The sequence below is a fragment of the Atractosteus spatula genome, chromosome 17 (assembly GCF_055471065.1).
Source record: "Atractosteus spatula isolate fAtrSpa1 chromosome 17, fAtrSpa1.hap1, whole genome shotgun sequence".
NCBI lineage: Eukaryota > Metazoa > Chordata > Actinopteri > Semionotiformes > Lepisosteidae > Atractosteus > Atractosteus spatula.
Genome location: NC_142722.1, coordinates 9707737 through 9727208, shown reverse-complemented (window position 1 = coordinate 9727208; position 19472 = coordinate 9707737). Strand labels below are relative to the sequence as shown.

The following is a 19472-nucleotide window of genomic DNA, read 5'->3' as shown; positions in this document are numbered from 1 at the left end:
ATGAGAGGTGGTTGTAACCAATGTTTTGTTTTTTCATTTTGGAAAATAATTTCATTTATTTATATAATTGGAAAAATAGGAGAACTCTGAGCTTGGTTAATGCCTAATGTTGTTAATAACGTCCACTAGGTGGGGCTGTCTCCCAATTCCTTTAAAGCTTCACATAATTTATTAATGCTGTTATTCGTACTCATTTCCGAGGTAAAGTTGTATATCCGTTCCAATTAATCACTTGTTATGAATCTTAGAAACGACAGACAACCAGCTCTACAAAGAATAACATAATATAATAAAGTAAATGCTCTTTAATTAAAAATCACAGTTTACATTCAGTTGATAAATGAAAGCGATTTATAAAGCAAGAATAAGACCGTGTGCATGATATTTAAAAAAAAATACTGTTTTGGAAAACTACGTGAAAATAATACGCGCAATTCATTATGACAGTAAGTAGTATAGTAATTATATTTGAGACATGTGCCATTTTATTGTTGTAGTAATGTTGAATAATGAAGGTATTTTTATGCATTTTTTTAACTCATGGAAAGATGAATTACAATAGTAGGGAAAAAAACTGCTGTTGCGCAGGTGGAAGGTCATCTTGAATAAAGTCTTTGCTTCTGCAGTCTGAGAACCTCTATCTGCAACAGCAGCATCTCCCTCTGTAGTTTGAGACTTTCATTTCTGTCTCTGGACTTCCTCTTTCTTTGATTCCTACATCTCCAAGCAAGCACCCCTCACAACTGGGTGTGAAGAGAGGCAGGTGACTGGGACACTGCCTGCTTGCCGTCAACACGTTTTCCCAACCACAGCTAGGTGACAACGACATCTTTAACATAGGAACACAAGAAAGGTTACAGATGAGACAGGGCCCATCTGCCACTCTCGCTCCCTTTTAGCAGCTAATAGACCGGAGGAACTCATCCAGGCACTTCTTGAAAGTAGCCGGGGGATCATGTAAGCACTGCTCCTTGTAGGCTGAGGCTGGGCCTTAGGTCACTGAACCCCAGACTAAATCTCTGCACCATTGTTATGGAATGCCCTTCCTCAGATTCCTCTTCAAATCTATATCTAAAACCTGCCTTTTTACCAAGGCCTGTGTGCCTTACAGTTTGTCTTGCATGTTCTTGTTTAATTTTATTTAGTTTATCTCATTTCTTCTCTTTTTTGTCTTGATCAGTTTGTACAGCATCTTCGGATTTGGAAAGATGCTTTATTAAATATTTATTATTATTATTATTATTATTATTATTGGACTTGGACTCTTTATGCCTCTGGATCTTCACACTCTTTTGAATAATTACCACACTATGGGTGTTGGATGATCATAGAGACTGGCCAGGAACAACCTTCATTCCAGCCTGCAGGTACAGTAGGTACATTTCTGTACAGAGTCTTTGTTTCACTCATGGCGTTTCAGTCAGGTGCTTTTTAAGATTGCTGGAAGTGATTAAAAACCGCACACAAATGCAAACCTGAAAATGTAAATGGCTAAGAAAATATCCAAATTCTCCTCATTAGAGGCGGCTGATAAGCCACATCACTGAAGTCACTACTAAAGAGCAATGTGACAGGAAATAAAACCAGCGCTTTCTGTCCACAATATTGAGGAACATCTTCAAAGTTCCTGAAAAGCCTGACAAATGGTCTCACATATTCAAGAATTAAAATTTTAGCTTGTTCTAATTGAACTGGAAAATCAAAAACTAAATTTCACTGAGATAATATTCACTTACAATGGCGTTCTTGTGATGAAGGTGTCCTCAGAATGTAAATGTAAAAAATATTTAGGAACACAGTATACCGTATTGTGATAGAAGCCACTGTAAAAAAGTGTTTCTAGCACTTGAACTCTTTGTCTTCAAGCTGATTTGCATCTGCTATTATACAGTACACGCTGATCTCATTTACCAAAATGATACTGTTTTCATCTTACAATATACAAACAGGCAATCTGCTACCTTTTAGAACTCGCATCAAATTTCTATTTGACATTTAGAGTATATACATAAAGTAAATCTAATATTTAATATTTGGGTTATTACAGTTCAACTTAGACCAGAGCATCTTTTCATTCATTCCACAGACGTATGTTAAAATAAAATTGTAACCTCATGAAGAATTATTGCATCGACAGCGATCTCGATTTTTTATTAAAGCACTGAAATCCAACCATACATCCATTTTCTCACAGCTTGATCTAATCCACTGTACAGGGTTACTGGGGAGCTGAAGCCTATCCTGGCAAGCAGCAGGCTCAAGGGGGGATACACCCTGGACAGGCAGCAACCCATCGCAGAGCACTGAATTCTTTTCAAGACATTATTTGTGTATAAACACAACGTAAAATATGATACATAACAAAACACTGTATTATAGAGCACTGGTGAAACCAGTATATTATCACACAGTTAATGCCTTACTAGAAGATCATTTTAAGTGTTACAATAATTAAAGCATATCACTGCCATCAAATCTAGATTCAGGGAACCAATATAATACTGTATACTGTCACAGGTCCTATGTCTACATACGTTTAAAAAAAGGCTTTCTCATCGGTGATTTGTGTTTTTTGAAGTAGCCTGGAGCACTGTGGTATTCTCTCCCACTGTGTGGATGTGCTTGCTTTCTCACAAAAGGAATGAACCCATCACACAGGGAGATGAACATACCGAAGAGACTTTTCCTTTTAAAGAGATGCCTGCTGGCCGAGGACGTACCACAAGGATTAAAATACACACAGCAATACAGATGTCACATCACCCGCCCTTAGTTTGTTTATGCTGAATGCAGCTCTCTAAGATAATACTTTTTTTTTTGCTTTCAGACACAAATAGCTGCTAGCATTCAGCATTTGTTCCAGCCCCACTCCTCTTTTTTAAGTGTCCTGCTTCAAACTCAGATTTTAACCAATGATTGCTTTTTTTCACTTGAATACTTTTTTAGGATTTTTCTGGTGAGCCTCCTGGCACTGTATTCATCGAGCACTCTTTATCTCCTCCATATCTACACCTGAAGGACTATCTCATAAAAATGGCTCTTCAAAAGTAGGAAACACGATATGCAGCATCTTTTTACTTGGTGCATGTGTCTGTTTTTCACACACCATTGTTTCATTAAAGTCTCTTTTTTTGTTCAGCAACTTCGACCTGGCTGATCTTCATTGGATCACTATGAACTTTTAGGCTTGCGTTTGCGTTTATTCTTTCCCGAGACAAGAGAGTGTACTTCTCCCAAGAACCATACTGTAAACACTAATCGGACGGATAAAAAATCTTAGCTCTTAGCTCTGTCTTACCTTTTTTTGGAGTGCTCTTTGTCTCACAGGCCTTTTCCTTGGTCTTTTTGGGAGAATCAAAGGCCTTTTTCATTAGTGCCACATTTACCTTCTTCTCCTGCTCACCAGCTGAGTCTCTCATCCTCTCATGCTGTTTGTGACCATCCTGTATGTCGGTCTTTTCTGGGCTTCCCAACTGCAGCTCCTCCTTGGTCTTTTTATCCTGCACCTGAAGTCCTTCGTGCTGGTGTGGCCCATCTTTGCAGTGCAGGTTGCCTGGAGTAGTTGCATTTTGGGGCTCAGTTGAGACCTTCATGGGTTCCATGGTATCAGGCTTCATTTTCAAACCAGAATCATTCTCTGTTACGTATCTTGAACTGGTGTCTTCTAATGTGCATTCGCTTGATGTCTTCTCTCCGAAGCAGGATGCCCCAGGTTCGGTGTCACCTTTAGCTGGGCCAGATGCAAGATTGACATAGAGGGTTTCTACATCATGGCATAACCCTTTTGAGTCCACATTTTGCTTGTCACCCTTGACGCCTTCATGTTGTTTAGGCGTGGAGTCCACAATACCTAGGAGGGTTTCAGAGGTCCCTGCATCCACTGGAGATTCAGTGCTGTCATTAACCTGAATGTCTCCTCTCTGGTCATCATTGATTCCCTGTCTCTGGAAACCGGGTGACACTTCAGAAACCTTTTGATTTTTGAGACAGCTTGGTATCTCCGGGGTACACCGGCCTTCACTTTCAAGGGATTGATCTGCACCTGTAGGATTATGTGCTTCTGCCATAGTGGTTTCTTGGATCACCAAGAGGGAATCCTGAAGCTCTCCTGCTTTGGCTGCCCAGCTGGATTGTTCTCCTAAGAACTCTGGCGATGGATGCTTTTCCTCTTTTGAACATTTCCCATGCGGATGATCTTCTCCTGACAACTGAATGGTCAGTGTAGAGCTTTTTGCCGTTGACCTTCCCATTGTCAAACTGTTTCCCACCTTTCGATCTTCCACCTGCGTGCATGAACATGGGCTGGTCTCCCACTGTGTCTTCCTGTCATGGGGGCAGGCTTCACCCCTAATTTCATTCTCAGCAGGCTTCAAGTCCTCCTTGTTGTCCTCCGTCACCCTTTCCTGAGGGATGAAAGGAGTGTCTGCCTGAGGCCCCTTCTCCGTTTGATCCTTCAAGTACATTACCATTGGATCAGAGGTGGACGATACCTCCTCGGCTAAGCTTGTACATTCTCCTTTCTCGTTGTCTAAATGGCAGTGGCTGTTCACATCCTGATCCTCCTGTGGGTACAATTGTTCACTCGTCCCTTCCTGAGCCATCTCAGCCCCTAATGTGTTTTCTCTGTGCTCTAAAGCAGTCCTCGACCTTCCTTTGGCTTCTGCTGAGTTGTGATGAGTTCCCCGATCCGTGCTCTCAGAGCGTTTGCTCTCACTTTGGCTGCTCTCCGGTTGTTTGGGAGTTCCTGGAACTGAACTGCCTGGCTTCTCTCCTCCCTCATTGGCAGGGAGGACCGCTACTCCCTGTGTGCTCCCCTCTCTCTGCAGAGCAGGTGCTGCTGGCTCCGTGCCTGATGTGTCTTCCGAGCTCGCTGTGTTTCTCTTCACAGCCCAAGTGCCCTGCTCTTCAGATCCACTGGCCCTGCCTTCCTGATGGGCTGAGCTTCCTCCCTGCATTGCTAGTGCACTGTTCCCTCCAGAGGGTTTTCCAGAGCTTGAGTCAACCCGTTCATTGTCCGTGCTGACGTCTGGTGCAGCACCACCTGCACCATCTTCAGGACACTCCTCAGGCGTGTGGTCTGTGTCCAGTTTTTGGCCCATTTTCTTGTCTGTGGAAAACAGACATAGCATTACGCTTGACAAAAAGCAGTCACCTTCTCATGATCTTATGTGTTTGGAATGCCTTCCAGCAGTGTGTTTGACAAAACTGCATGCGCCTTCTCCCACGCCAGCTCTATCTCTCTGGAATGCTGCAGGATTTTAGATAACTGTGTTGGCATTACTTGAGACCAGGTTTGATGGTATTCAATGAAGGAATGCATAAATGAACTAATCATCAGGTTATAACAGCTAGAGAGTAAGATGTAAAGGGAAGAAAAAGTATCCCTACCAGAAACATTTAAATTTTTTTCTAGTGCAATAAACAGTGGGAAGGAAGCAGAAAAAATACAAAGGATAACTAAATAATTAAGACAAGTTGATTTCTCGTTTAACTCATAGGGTATATAAGGTTGTTTATCTCTAAAAAAAGCTTAGAACACATTAAAACATTTAGACTACATATTAATATTTTTGTAAACAAAACAATCTTGCAAAAAAACATTTTTCGCCCACTCTTTTTGAAAAGCAGTGCTTGCTAAACTAGTATTCAAATCACTGCAAATGATTATAAATACTATATTGAGGCTTTATGAAAAAAAAAGACTTGAACAACATACTGTGTTATTAATATGTACTGGCAATGGATTAGCACTTCCTGAATATGTCTGAAGCAAAAAGCTTAAACAAAACCTAAACTATCCGTCTAATCCATAGAGAGTGGGTATGTCTGAAAAGTACTGCAGTCTGACACATACTTTACATGCTGTTAATATCTCAACAAAGGGTCTTGTGCCCACTGCTGAGTGATTGATTTTCAGGCTTGCTGGGAGACACAGATTCCTCAAAAGGACTAACTTCAGTCAGGAGTTCTTTAGGAAGATGTAAGAACATAAGAAAGTGTATAAATGAGAGGGGGCTTTTGTTTTAGCTGGGAGTAGCAGACAGGCCCAAAGTCCTTCACTTAGTTACTGATCACTGCAAATGTTACAAACTCTTTAAAACCCCTGTAAACAATATGTTTAATCACCTGACAAGCTCTTTCATTAGTGCAGTGCGGGGAAATAATTGTTTGGGGTAAGATACATAATGGACCGCTGATAAGTCCAGAGTCCTATGAGATCATCTGGAACAGACCAATATGGATTTATTTCAAGGTAGTCCACAAGGGATGAATTCTGTATTTTCCTTACATACATCTGAGTACCATTTGTATTTGAGTTAAACCAGCAATCATTTTTGTCACCTAACAAATTGGCTTTCCTGAACTGACCTTCCGATCGTACAATAACTGAAAAAAACAAATACTGACGTCAGCTTGTGCTGTGTCAATCCCCCGTTTCTCATGCCAAATCTGTCTTTACATTGTCAACATCTGGACAGCTGTGGGTGACTGAGAATCCAATCACAGCCCCTCATCTGTGCAGCCATATCGAGGTTGAAAAGTGACATCATCTCAGTTTTATTTTTCCAGCCTAGCTGGTGAAAACAGTTGCCCGTCATTAAAATGTTTATTCTCCATCTCACATCATAATGCTGCTGTCTGAAAATCACAGCCCCGGGCTGGTTTAGACGAGCTCTCCCTCTCCCTCTGCTAAAACCTAGAATTGTATCTGACAGAGAAAAGATCTTTTAGCTACACAGTGAACACATTGTTACAGTGACACTCTGTTCCCAGTGAATCCTCCTGCCCCTCCTTCCTAAGTCAGCCTGTTCCTCATGTGATACAGTAGGTTATTTACCAGTGATGCATCATTAGAACCTTTCTGAAGAAAAATGTGCTTTTCATAGAAATACTAGACAAAAGGCCATAACATCTCAATTATTCAGTCTTTGGTTTCCTATATTCATAAGGCTCAAATTATTATAATACAGATAGCACATTGCAGAGTTCCACGTATATACAGATGTATTTTAATACGAATTCTAGGAGTATTCATCCACAAATCCACATGCTTGCAGCTTGTTTGTTAGGACATCATTCAGCAGCTTCTTGTTTGAGTTCTAACAGTTAGACAGATACATTGCATATGTAATTAGTTCAGGCATTACATTTGTCACCATTGCAGATATTAACAATAATCCTTTTCTGATTCTTAATACAGTATATGTTTAAAAGGCTTTCAACATATACTGATGCTAAAAACCATATTATCTAGCAGCTCTCAAGACTGTTAGGCAGCAACTATTCAGTATCTAGAAAAAACATTTTTTTTGATCATTTTATTTAAGGTAATGTGCTAACTGAGCACTCTGGTAGGAGTGTGCTCAGTACTGGCTCTGTGTACATCTGTCTTGAAGGAAACACAAGCTTCTCTCTAAAGACTTTGGAGGTGCATGCTGGGAATATAATTCAAAAGCAGTATAAGACCAGAACCATAATATATTCCAGAGGACATATTCCAAAGGAGACCAGGACTGCATCATGTCTCATTTTTAATGCCAGGGCCAAAAATTGTCCAATGTGAGGGATGCCAAGTCCCAGTTAGCCATCCCCAACAAGTTTAATGTTTTCTAAAAAACTGCAGCCATCAGAAATTATAGGCGGCTCTGAGGCTAGAAAGTCTTCTCATTGACAAGCAATAATTAAAAGCTATAGCCCAAGTCGTGCTACCTCTGAGATCCACTCTCCACCCTGCTCTAGTGTCTCATCAAGCGCTGTAAACGCCTTGCTTAAGGCGGATCACTTGATTCCCTTGTGCTTCAGTCCTTGCAAAAGCCTAAAATGGCAAGAGGACGCAGCCTGGCAGGGTAAACCAAGAGTTAGAAGGCACAGATATTCCCCTGTGGAATTCCCCAGCTGTACATTTTCAGCTCCTCAGACGCATCCAAATCCTGTACAGAGATTTTCAGTGAGTAGTGAGATCACAGCATTTTTAAAAGTTTGCCAAGAGAGACACTTACCAGTGTGGATGCAGCAGTAAGCAGCTTGCAGTCTGTGGACTATAGAGCCCCTATTGTCCAATAGTCCGCTTCTGACTGCCAGGCAGGGACGCTCACTTGCTTGAACTTTTCTGCTCATCTGTGATGTCAGACTTCATTTGCCTAATGCAATCAGTTACCCTTTGACTTTTCTTTTCTCAGTCACTCTTTTTAATACTATCTTCCGGGGTACACTGGTGAGACTAGGTTTCAAAACACACGACACCGCCTGCCCCCATCTGCTTAAAAGACTTGATATATTTTCCACCAGTTTCTCTGTTTACCAATTCATGTTTTCGAGACCTAACTTCTTTATTTGTTCAAATAGTTATATTTCTGAAAAGACTGAATTAAGGTTCACATTTGCACTAATTTTAACATATACTTGATGATTCGTCAGGAACATTACATTGACAGCTCTTCAGAAGATGTTGAAAATTGATTTTTCAATACAATCATATCTCCTTTATCACATCATACCATTCAACATAATAGTGTGCTAGTTCACATTGCCAATAACGTATATGGTCCTATTGCACTTAGTATCTAAACAATTCAGGGTTCACCGTCTTATGGACCCATAAATTCTATTCTATTATATTATATAAAGTTTAACTCATGGAATACTGGAGTTTTATAATACTGATAGAACAGGGCTAATAAATCATGTCATGTTAATAAGGCAATTATGCAAAATATCTTCTGTACTGCAGATTATTAAAACTGCAAACGATAAAATCACACAACAGATCAATGTTAATTTGCATGAATCATACTTCATGCTTTTTCTTCAGTGTGTCCAAGAAAACATTTATTTTTTCTGACTCACTACATCTGAATTAGAAGTCCACAAATAGCCACTAATATGCTAGCTCCTTCGGTTATCAGTGCATAGTAAATACAAGGGACATTTAATCGTTTTTAAGTTAATACAGCATTATGAGCCCAAATGTTATATTTGCCACTAATATTAGAGTGTAAAGACAATATTTTCTGGTTTCAGTCATTAAAATGCATATGCTGATTAGTCATGTGTGCATCCATGTGTGATCTGATCTGATCCAGACGAAATTAGACACGCTATCTCTTCAGTGCCTCACTAGAACCTTGATTTCCAAAGACAAAGCTCAAAGAACTGACCTGTCAATGCTACATGTTTACATCACTCACTTCTCCGAATCCCAGGTCTTGTGATTGCTGTGAGAGAGAAGGAAGGAGGACCTGGAGCCTGACTGGTGTTTTACAACCCCAACAGCCAGGCGTGGTGATGAAGTGCCTCTCTTATTCAATGTCATTAAGTGAGTGACGGCCAGCAGCACTGGGAGAAATGTTTGCTGCAGCCCTCATGGAGAACTGAATTGCATGTTTTCTTCCAGAAATGCTAAGAAAAAGTATTTTTCTGGACAGACTTCTGAGCCTGTCATACCTGTTTCTCTCTTTTCCATGTCTCCTACGCTTCAGGAACCAAAGGCTGAAATTTATGTTGCGTCACTCTCTGGGTGAAGCTCTGCACCAGCCTGCTTTTTGGAATTATGCTGACCCACTTTTTGTTGTGCAGAAAGAAATGTCTCATTGGCAATCTCAAGCATTGAGCTCCCTTGAGCTGCAGCTGTCCTCATTTAAACTGCCCAGGTAGACTGTCTGCTTCATCTGTCCATAGGCCTTCCATAACACAGCCATGACGGCCCTGTTCCTGCCTTGTCTATAAGTGCTGCACGCCACCTCATGACGGCGGCTGTGAGCAAAAGGAAGATATGGTCTGTGCAGCCACAACAAGAACTCGGTGGTGGTGTTTTATGAGGGGTCTGCAAGGGCAGTGTGGCACAAACCTCCTCGAAGCATTTGTAACAGAAAGTTAGAGCAAAGAAGTTCCAATCTGAAGTTTTTAAGCAGCTGGCAAGCTAGTATCTGAGGCAAGAGGTCTTGACTTTTGTACACTCTGCACACTGACTCTCTCTGTCAGGTGGCACCAGAGACATATGAGCAAAACAAACTACTACTATTCCTCCTATCTGCCGTGAAAGGCTTTACCGGGGCAAACAAAGCCCTGCCGGACTGGGAGGAGAGAGGGAAAAACATGAAATGTGTTTTTCACAGGTCTCCGTGGCAACTCGACAACAGGATACTTCTCCAGATGATAAAACAAAGGGAGAGTTAGGGCTCACCGGCGCTCAGGGCCTGGGGGTCAGGAGAAAGCTGGCTCATTGCTCTTGGGAGATCGCTTGCTCTTCACACCAGGAGGACGCCAGGGTTTGTCTTTAAATGAGCTCCGTACAACATCCTAGGTCTCTGCCTTTCTCCAGTTCAAGACTTGATATGGACTGTTCTGGAATGACAGTTGCAGCAGGCCATGTAGTGCGACCCACAGCGTCTTGACTTCCCAGGATTTTGCAAATAAGTGGAACCTGATCAACCGTCTTGTTCAGCAGCCAAATTCAACAGCCTTTAAAAAACAGGCCTTTCCCATTTGCACCTTTTACGTTTTCCCTGCCTTTAGGCAGCTGTGGAACCCAAGTAAGAATCTTTCCTGGCATAACTGTGCCCCCGAGCTGGAACTAATGTTGCTCGTAAAAAGCAAAAGCTCATAAAGTAGTCTGGCAAGACTGCACCTCCATTTTTGCAAATCACCCAATTTAAAAATGAGGGCAATGAGATGGTTATGTTATATAAGTTGATATTTAAAAAAAACAACTTACCGAATGATGCTTATTTCCAATTTCAGGAGAAATTGAAGTGCAATAATGAATTGAAGTGATGCTCACCGTCTGCTCAATGGGCATGTACTGTACTTGTTTTTCACTTATTTCCTTATTCTTAGAATTGGAATAGTCTAAAAGAAATAACCCCAGTAAACAGGGTTACAATGTTGTAAGCATATAAAAATGTATTAAAAACTCAAAACCCTTGTATTTTACACATGCAGGAGCCATTACACCTCCAGTTTATTAGGAACCATGGCTATAAAGGTCTCACAGTTTCCATCTTAGTAATAACTTAAAACCCACAATCGTAAGTTAATGTCATGCCAACAGCCTGACAGCCAAATATTAAATATTCCAAGAACTGTAAAATTGCAATGGTTGTTACCAAGGTACACAGGAAACAAAGATGCTATTTTAAGAGGCTGGCCACACACTGTCATACAATGCATTGCCAGGTTTCTTATGTCTTTGTGTAGTGCAACCAAGAATGACTGTGATGAATGCCAACCCTGGAGCCACAAACTGCAGTCCTGACCCAGCATGTCATGCACTTCAGTAGGACGCGTTTCGGTGAGCTGTCACTGTCGGCTTGCAGAACCCCCTCAGGGATCCCAAGGTGTACCGGTAGTCCCCTTTTGGAGAAGCCTGCTCAGTCCCAAAAAACAGTCCATCACAGAGGTATTAGTTCCCAAAAGATCTTCTGCTCCTCTTCACACGCAGATTAACTCTATTCCACCTAGAGAGATGGAATAGATTAATTCCTGACGAACTTCCAAATTTTCCATTTCTCTTCTTGCCTATTAAACATAACTCCTTCCTCTCATTCCCTAGCACCTCTGGTGCACTCAACTGGGCTCTCCCATCTGTGGCCACACTTCCCTTTCCCAGGAAGAAACCTGTCCCATTCCTACTCTGGGACCTCCTGGCACACTCAACCAGGGTCACCCTTACACTGGGAGATACATGTATCACATCTCTTCTGAGCCTGCTGGTGCCCAACTATAAACACTATAAAATATGGTCAGCGGACCACTTACATCAAGTCACAGATGCGGTGGACCACCAATGCCTATGTCCACTTCTTGCCCTGTAAAAATCATCACCTATTAATGTACTAAAATTAATACTGAATTAAATTTCATGTAGAAGTACTAATATTTTTACGAACAAAATTGTATATTTTGCAAATATTTTAATTACTTAAAAAGTTCAAGTGAAGAATGGAGCTGCTTAGACTTGCTTTAAGAAAGAATTCTAGATCAGCTCGCGGACCACACTTTGAGAACTACTGATCTGGTACACTACAAGAGATACAGAGAATTCAAATGAATCCAGGAATACGGTACACAGAGACACTACTAAATTCTCTCTGTGGATCCATCTTTCTTTATTTAATCCATCCGTAACAAAATCCTTGCAAGTCTGCATTAGATCTCTCCAACTTCTCAAACCTCAGCTGGACCTAGAACTGCCAGCTGGCTGCGGATGCTGATGCTAAAACTCGCTACAAATCAGGATACAACTAATGCTTTCACCCTTAGAGACAGCTCCATGCCCTCTCCACCTGACTGCTGTTACAATGACTGCTGCTGCTGAGGAAAGTCCCAAGTAAGCACAGGGCCAATCACCTGAATCCTTTCCTGCCTGTGGAATTCCATTCCCCTGGAGTCCAATGAGTCTGTCAAGGCTGGTGTGTCCAATTCACTGCAGAGAAGGAAGAGGCTTTACCTAAGCCCCAGGTTGCTCCATCACACTCATCATTAATACATTTCATATGTAAAAAAATACGAGATCGCACGTAAAGAAGCCATTCAGCCCAACTAAGTTATTTAACCTGCAGGCAGAGAAGTGATTCGATTGATTTTTTTAAGTGGGCAGGGCATTAGCTTTTGAAAACATGGCCCATGTAGCTTTTTCCCCACAACCCTTTTGTGTAATTAATAGCCTCTGGTTCTAAAAACACTTTCACCTCGCCTTGCTTGACATTCCTGAACAACTGAAGAGATTCCCATATTTGGCTGCGTCTGCTTGCACAGGCTGTACAGAAACAGGTAAAGGTTCATTCAAAAAAAGTGTTTCGGCTGGGAGGCCTTCAAGTGCTTCTTTCTTCATTTCTAAACAGTGCTGTCCTCAGTTCTTAGAGTCCAGGAAGTCCAGTTTTAAACTGCTCCATTTTAGCTAAAAGAGGGCCAAAAGAATTGTTCATAAAGGTGCAGTAAAATGTGAAATGGGACTATTACCTTTTAAAGAACTGTAAGATTACTCATTGCATTTGTGCAATTGGTTTGTTACCATACCCTCAGTGGTTTCAACACTGCCTTTTTTTGCTATCACAGCCTCCCCATTTCAGCTGTGCTGTTCCAACATCCTGGATAGGCATCATAGACGAAGTAAAGATCATGTACCTCCAAAAAAAAATACACTTAAAACCCACTCAACATTTTAGACATTTATAATTACACAGCACCTGATCTTCACCCTAATGAAGTTCTCATGCATTAAGTATTTATGTTAAACACCCCCTGGTGATGCATTTACTGTACACTAGTGTGGTCAGTAATAACTAGTGGGCGCTTGTGATCGGCTGTCCTGTAATGGATGTCATGTCATGTTTTTTCCTCACTGATAAAAGACGAAAGACATGTTTCAGGGAAAATGAATCAATTCAGCTAAATGAAAAAAAATTTATTTCCATAATAAACACATACAGTACATTGTTTTAACAAATGTAAAAAAAAGTGCAATATGCATTCAAACTACAGCAAATTTACAGTACAAAAAACAAGTTACTGCATACTTAAATATAAAAAGAAAATGGTAACAAAAATGGTAAAACATCCAGACAGAAAAAGTCACTATTGAAGTGATCCTTTGCATTTTTCTTCTTCTAAGGACCCACAGTAATCTTGATCAAGCAATCTGTTGATGAAAACAGTAGATGGTATGGCCACATATGGACTGCACTACAGTCCTTGCTACACTAAGACGTCAGCATCAGGTGTGCACAGACATATCCTGGGCGTTTCAAGTCCTGAGAGCCTCATTCCCAAATCAACCCTTTCAGTATCTTTTATGTGGTGTGCATTCCAACCCTCACAGAGAGCTCCAGCCTCCTCCGACATCAGAGGAAACCAAAACTGTTTTGACAGAGCACCCCCCCCCAAAAAAAAACAGGTAATTATGGCTAATGGGTATAGCAAGATAAGGGTATTGTAAGAAGGGATCCGGCAACAATTGCAAGTGAAGTTCTGTAACAAAATATCCCCATGATGCCCTGCACTACCTTACCCCAGAAACTAACTGAAGTGAAAACAAATGAAGCAGCCAGTTGCCACAGCAGCTGTAGGACGACTGAACCCAGCTAGTTGAGGAATAACGCTGGGGTGGAGGGGGGCGTCCGTTTCCAGACGCCCTCCCCGAGATTCTCTTTGACAGCCAACAGTACGACACAACAGCATACACATACACACGTAGCACAACGCCTATCGCATCATGAGTGAAGGCACTTATGTGTAAATATAAGAAACAATAGAAGAATAAAAGCAGTAACAATGGAACACAAAGCAGCAGCACTGGTCATGCAAACACACTGAGCAGGGCACAGCAGCTGCACTGTAATGAATGGCAAAGGGGCAGACTTCCATTTTCCAGAGCACACTTCAGACATGTTGGCATCGTTTCGTGTTGCAGTACCTGGGATCGCGCTCATTGGCAACCAAAAGCACACACACCAATGGCATGAACTGAAACCCGCTGTGACTGGCGAGACAGCAGGAGGGGATTAGGGCAGAGAGGTTGGTATTGGATAATTTCATTTGAGAGAGAAGCCAGATCCGCTGCAGAAATGATCACACCTCTAACCCTGCACGTCAGTGACACGGGTTCGGAAATATAAGTAGTGTCTACAGTACAGGTGACCACACTGTTAAATACAGAGTCAGGATGACAACCACAATAGCCTCAACTGTAACCACAAAGCAGTAGTAAGATACTTGGGTATGTGTGTGTACATATATAAACATGCATACTGTATGTGAATGTCAGTATAATACAGATGTAGGAATAAAATATATAGGCCTATATATACAGACACACACATTGCAAGCTTTGTAAAGAACTGCTAGAAACAGTGAAGAAACTAATAACCCTGATCTCACTGCACATTTGTCTCCTGATATCCCTTAAACCCAGATCTGACTGGCATTTGTTCATTTGTAACTCTTCATCTACCTGCAATATCACATACGTACATGGAAGAGAGGTATGTATGCAAAAGTGTATACAGTCTTCATTGTTCCTAATGCATTTTTAATGACCACAAACTATTTTAAAATATTTCACAGTAATTTTGTAACGCCTGTGTTACTCGCATGCACACACACAGAACTGACACACTTGAAATACACCGATTTGACTGCATAGTGAATGGTACAAAATAAAAAAAGAAATTCAATGGCAGAATAGCGTCGGGTTGCATACAAAATTCCTATGAACAGATCTGCATATTATGTGCCAATACATAAACATAATAAATACAAAATAAATAAATAAATTAAAACATTGGGTGACTTGGAGAACCGACACAATCTGAATTACACAAAAGAGGACTGTCTCTATAGTGCAGTACAGGGGCTGTAGTTTCAAGAATTTCCAAGCATGTAACCTCACAGGCTAAAGAAAAGGTCACCAGGTTTAGGAATCGGGTTCAGATTAGATTTGTACACCCTTTTTAAAAAGCCTGAAAGTCTGGACTATGTAAATAATAGACATCTCCCTTCCCTACACAAGGCCCGAATTCAGGTAAAATGTATGTGAAGTATAAAAATGCAGTAATCTCTTCCGAAAGAATAAGAAATGGGGTTTTTGTTAGTGTCTTAGTCAACTAAAGTAAAAAAAAAAAAGGCTGCATTTTACAATCTACCAGTATTGACCGAAATATCTATGAAGAATTTATCTTAGACCGAGTTGCCAAATCGGACTAGTCCAGCAAACGGGCTAACCTTTGTATTGCTACTGTAGGACAGAATACTACGATCTCACCAGGACATCCCACTACAATAGAAAGGCTATGGAATGAAGTAAATCTCGATGGAGGGAATTTCATTTCATGTAATGCAATGGTTTAAGCTCAAATCTATATTACAAAGTATTCGGAATTAAGAGTGATTTTGTTAACCAGTGTACAGGACAGTAGAAATTGCCCAAACTCGCAGCACCAGAGGGTACAATAGCTGTTAAAGAGCTGTAACTAGTGATGTGATAACGAACCAGTGACGATCAAAATCCTTTAAGAATACCCATCAACAATGTAATCATAATACTTTTGATTAGCCAGCACACCTATAAGATTACAGTATCATAATCCTCATAAGGGTCAAATGTCCAGTTAACTATCAGCCACCTGCAGAACAGATTAGAAACTTTCTACAATGGATTCAATAACTGCTTTCACTGACACTGGTCTATTGTAACCACAGCTGTTTCAGTGTTTCAGCTCCAGGTCTAGACATTACTCTTTAGATAAGTACTGTCAGGATGGAGCACCACTGTAGTTCTATGCAGCACAAGCCCAAATTAGTACTTGTATGTTTGTTTTAAAAAATAAGATGGTATTCACAGCAAACCCTGAATGAAACCTCATGATAAACTTTTAAAAATAAATTTGAACTCCGTTTTCAGAAAACTGATGAGCCTTTTGGTGACAGAATGCACTAAAACAGCAGTCCGGTAGGTGCTAAAAATACACAATTAATGTTATTTTTGTGTCTCCCTCTGAATTGTTACCTATTTGATACGACAGTGTTCTTGATGGGTCACAAGTACCATCTTATCCAAGTTTTCAGCAGATGAAAGATTAAAAAAAGATAGTCTCTACAACCTTAACATCTACAATTAAAAATCTGACACCCTATGTAGTAGAGAAAGACATTCTGTAAAGTGATCAACAACTCTAAAAAACGTTTTTCTTAAACTGGTCTTGAATGTGGATGAACAACATTTTCACAGACCTTATTTCTGAATTGTTGGTTAACACAAATTGTGATTCCGTTTTGTAGTCACGTGCCCAGGAAAAACAACTACAACACCCAAACATTTATCCTATTCTGAAATATTGGAGGTAGAATGGTCCTAGAATTTCGAAACAAAACAAACGGAAAAATGAAAAAAAGATAATGTCCTTAAAGTTGCAGAGAAACGGGGCACTACACTGCAAGACTGCTCTGCACCTGACACCAGCCTTGGAGAAAGGGCTTCTGTTCTGAACCACCAGTCTTCATGAACACTGCCTATCTCAAAATCGGACACTCTAAGGACCAACCAGAGTTTCAAAAAGGCATTGGTTCATCCAGAAAAACTTTTTAGGCAGGGAAAGAAAAATGTCAGTTTCAAACGGCTGCAGGATTTTAAAATCTAGAACAGCATTTCCTTGTTTCCTGTCCCTAATATCCTATTATCAGCTGTAAGGAAATAATAGTTTGAGTTGTATGGCTTGGGTGGACACTACATCTTCATGGCCATGCTAACAAGTGGGCAACCTATATAGTTATTGCTTTATGAAATTAAGCAAGCAAAACAAGGTGCCCAATAACCTTCTTTCATTTGCATCTTTCAGTAACCTAAATATATGATGAGTTAAACTAGTAGTTTCTTTCTTCTTTAATAGGAGATATTGTTATGATGTCTGTATCCTATTTAACGCACCCTGTTGAGTCAGTTTCTGAATTTGACAGTCAAAAAAAAAACTTGCACTGATGATTGGCTCTGATGACGTTCAACCCTTATGATAAATCCCACAGGAATAAAGTAGGTGGTTTACGAAGCGGTGAAAGAGACCAGGACTCATTTTTACAACCTGGTACCCCTGGCACTAAGATTAAAACAGATCTTCTGCTGATTAAGAGACAGTTCTTTCTCCTCCACATTACCAGTGGGGAAAGCCTATGCTGTGTAGCGCATATTATAAACCAGAAAGCAAACGTAGTCCAAGTCATTACATGGAACCCTAACTCCTAAAATGCTGAGTACCACTAGAAAAAACAGCCAGAACGAAGAAGCATTCTTTAAACGTTCTTCTTATTTGATGACTGGTTTACTAGAAAGCCTTTTCTTTCCTTCTTTTTAAAATGGCTAAAATATTGAACCCAGAGAATATGCTAAAAGTCTTATCTAATTTTTGAAATTCAGAACTGGCAAGACGGCAAGAACAGGAAGAAAGAACCTGGACTGCAAATCCTATTGCTGGTCTCATGGCACCCTACAGAGAATGGCAAAGCACAGTCCTGCTGAGGTTCACTTGCACACATTCATAGCGCTCCATGCGGGAAAAGCCTGATACCAGAAACCACCTATCAGCAATATTTGGATTTTTAAAAATATGATGTGGAATTATATTAATATATATAATATGTATATATATTACACGTTTTCTTAAAATTTTTATAATTTTGCATGCTCGGTCTCACTCAACAAATGCCTTTTCTTACTAATGACAAGCAAGGCAGGAGTGCTATCACTCCTGATGAACATCTAAGCTGAAAGAGATCAACTCTGAGGAGGACATCCAGGACTGCTCCCGATCAGCGGTTTTGTCCAGCTTCCTTGGCTCAGCGTGGCTTTGACTGGGTGGGAGCCTGGTGCCAACCAGCTCTCAGCGTTACTGGCTTCAGCAGACGTGGAGAACAAGATGGTGTTGGTGTCTGATGAGGAGCAGGCGGAAGACAGATCCTCAGAAGAGAAGGTGAGGCTGCCCAGCTTGGCCAGGGAGTTGGACCTCTTCAGCTTGGAAGACACGGTCAGCCCAGCCAGACGGAGCCTGGTCTCGATCTCCTGGGTGCGTTGTTTGACCAGGCCAGGCTTCCCTCTCACGCTGTGCAGACTCTCGGTGCTGGAGCTGCGCGTCAGCGTGGAGCCATGTGGGGAGGAGACGGGCGTCAGCCCACCCACCGTCTTCAGGATGTCATTTGGCAGAGATTCCGTGCCCTCGAGACGGCCAACACAAGGCGTGGAGGTTTTGTGGCAGGCCTCCGGTAAAGTATGGGAGTCGATCTCCATGTCCTCCACTGTCTCTATCCCATCCGGCTCCTCAGAACAGGTGTCCATTTGCTCTGGAAGTTGGCTGCACGGTTTGGGGGACTCCAAGGAGAGACTTGACAGCTTTTCTAGCTCCTTTGTGTGCTTGCGGACCAACCCCGCCTTCTGGAGCTGCATTATGGACTCCTGATGCTGCATCACATAACTGGGCACTATGGGTCTCTCCGCCTCTAGACTGAGCTTTAGCAGACTTAAATCTTTAGCAGTTTTTCCAGAACCTTTTCTGTGCTCTACTTCAGACAAATCATTCATTGACTCAGCCTCGAACTCCCTGTGCTGGTCTCGGGGCAGCTCGTCGCAGTTCATCGGCGAAACCTGTTGATGGCGATAGGCTTCCATATGTGCTGCCGATGCCGAAATACCACTGTTGGCACAGTTACTCGGTGAACAGCGTCTACTGGTGGCCCTGCACAGCCCGGACAAAGTTGACATGTTGGAAATGGTGGCGTGTTCGGCTAACGCGGAGCCAGAGTTCTGCACGCAGATGTTTGTGATGCTACACATTTGCGCAGGGTTAAGGCGATGGGCACGCTCCACAACCATGGGCTCACAGAGCTGGCTTTTTGGGGAATGCATGCAGTCTGTACAGGACTGGTACGGAGGCTTGATTTTGTATGTGTTCCTGGTGTTAGCACTGTCCTAAAATAGAAGGACAAAAAAG

At 41.5% G+C, this 19472-nt stretch overlaps 2 protein-coding genes across 3 annotated transcripts in view; both read right to left on the bottom strand.

Annotated features, from left to right (window-relative positions):
* Positions 1-4601, bottom strand: part of coro1ca (coronin 1Ca) — a 59474-nt gene extending 54873 nt beyond the window's left edge. Inside the window, exon 1 of the mRNA XM_088935656.1 lies at positions 3299-4601. Within this exon, the coding sequence (XP_088791782.1) occupies positions 3299-4601 (1303 nt within the window). The remainder of the gene's footprint in view (positions 1-3298) is intronic.
* Positions 4602-13392: 8791 nt separating this feature from the next.
* Positions 13393-19472, bottom strand: part of ssh1a (slingshot protein phosphatase 1a) — a 36415-nt gene continuing 30335 nt past the window's right edge. The window contains exon 15 of one of the 2 annotated variants that reach the window (XM_088936125.1): positions 13393-19450. In XM_088936125.1, coding sequence (XP_088792251.1) covers positions 18263-19450 — 1188 coding nt within the window. In that variant the 3' untranslated portion in view covers positions 13393-18262. The remainder of the gene's footprint in view (positions 19451-19472) is intronic. The other variant, XM_088936126.1, reaches the window with a different exon arrangement.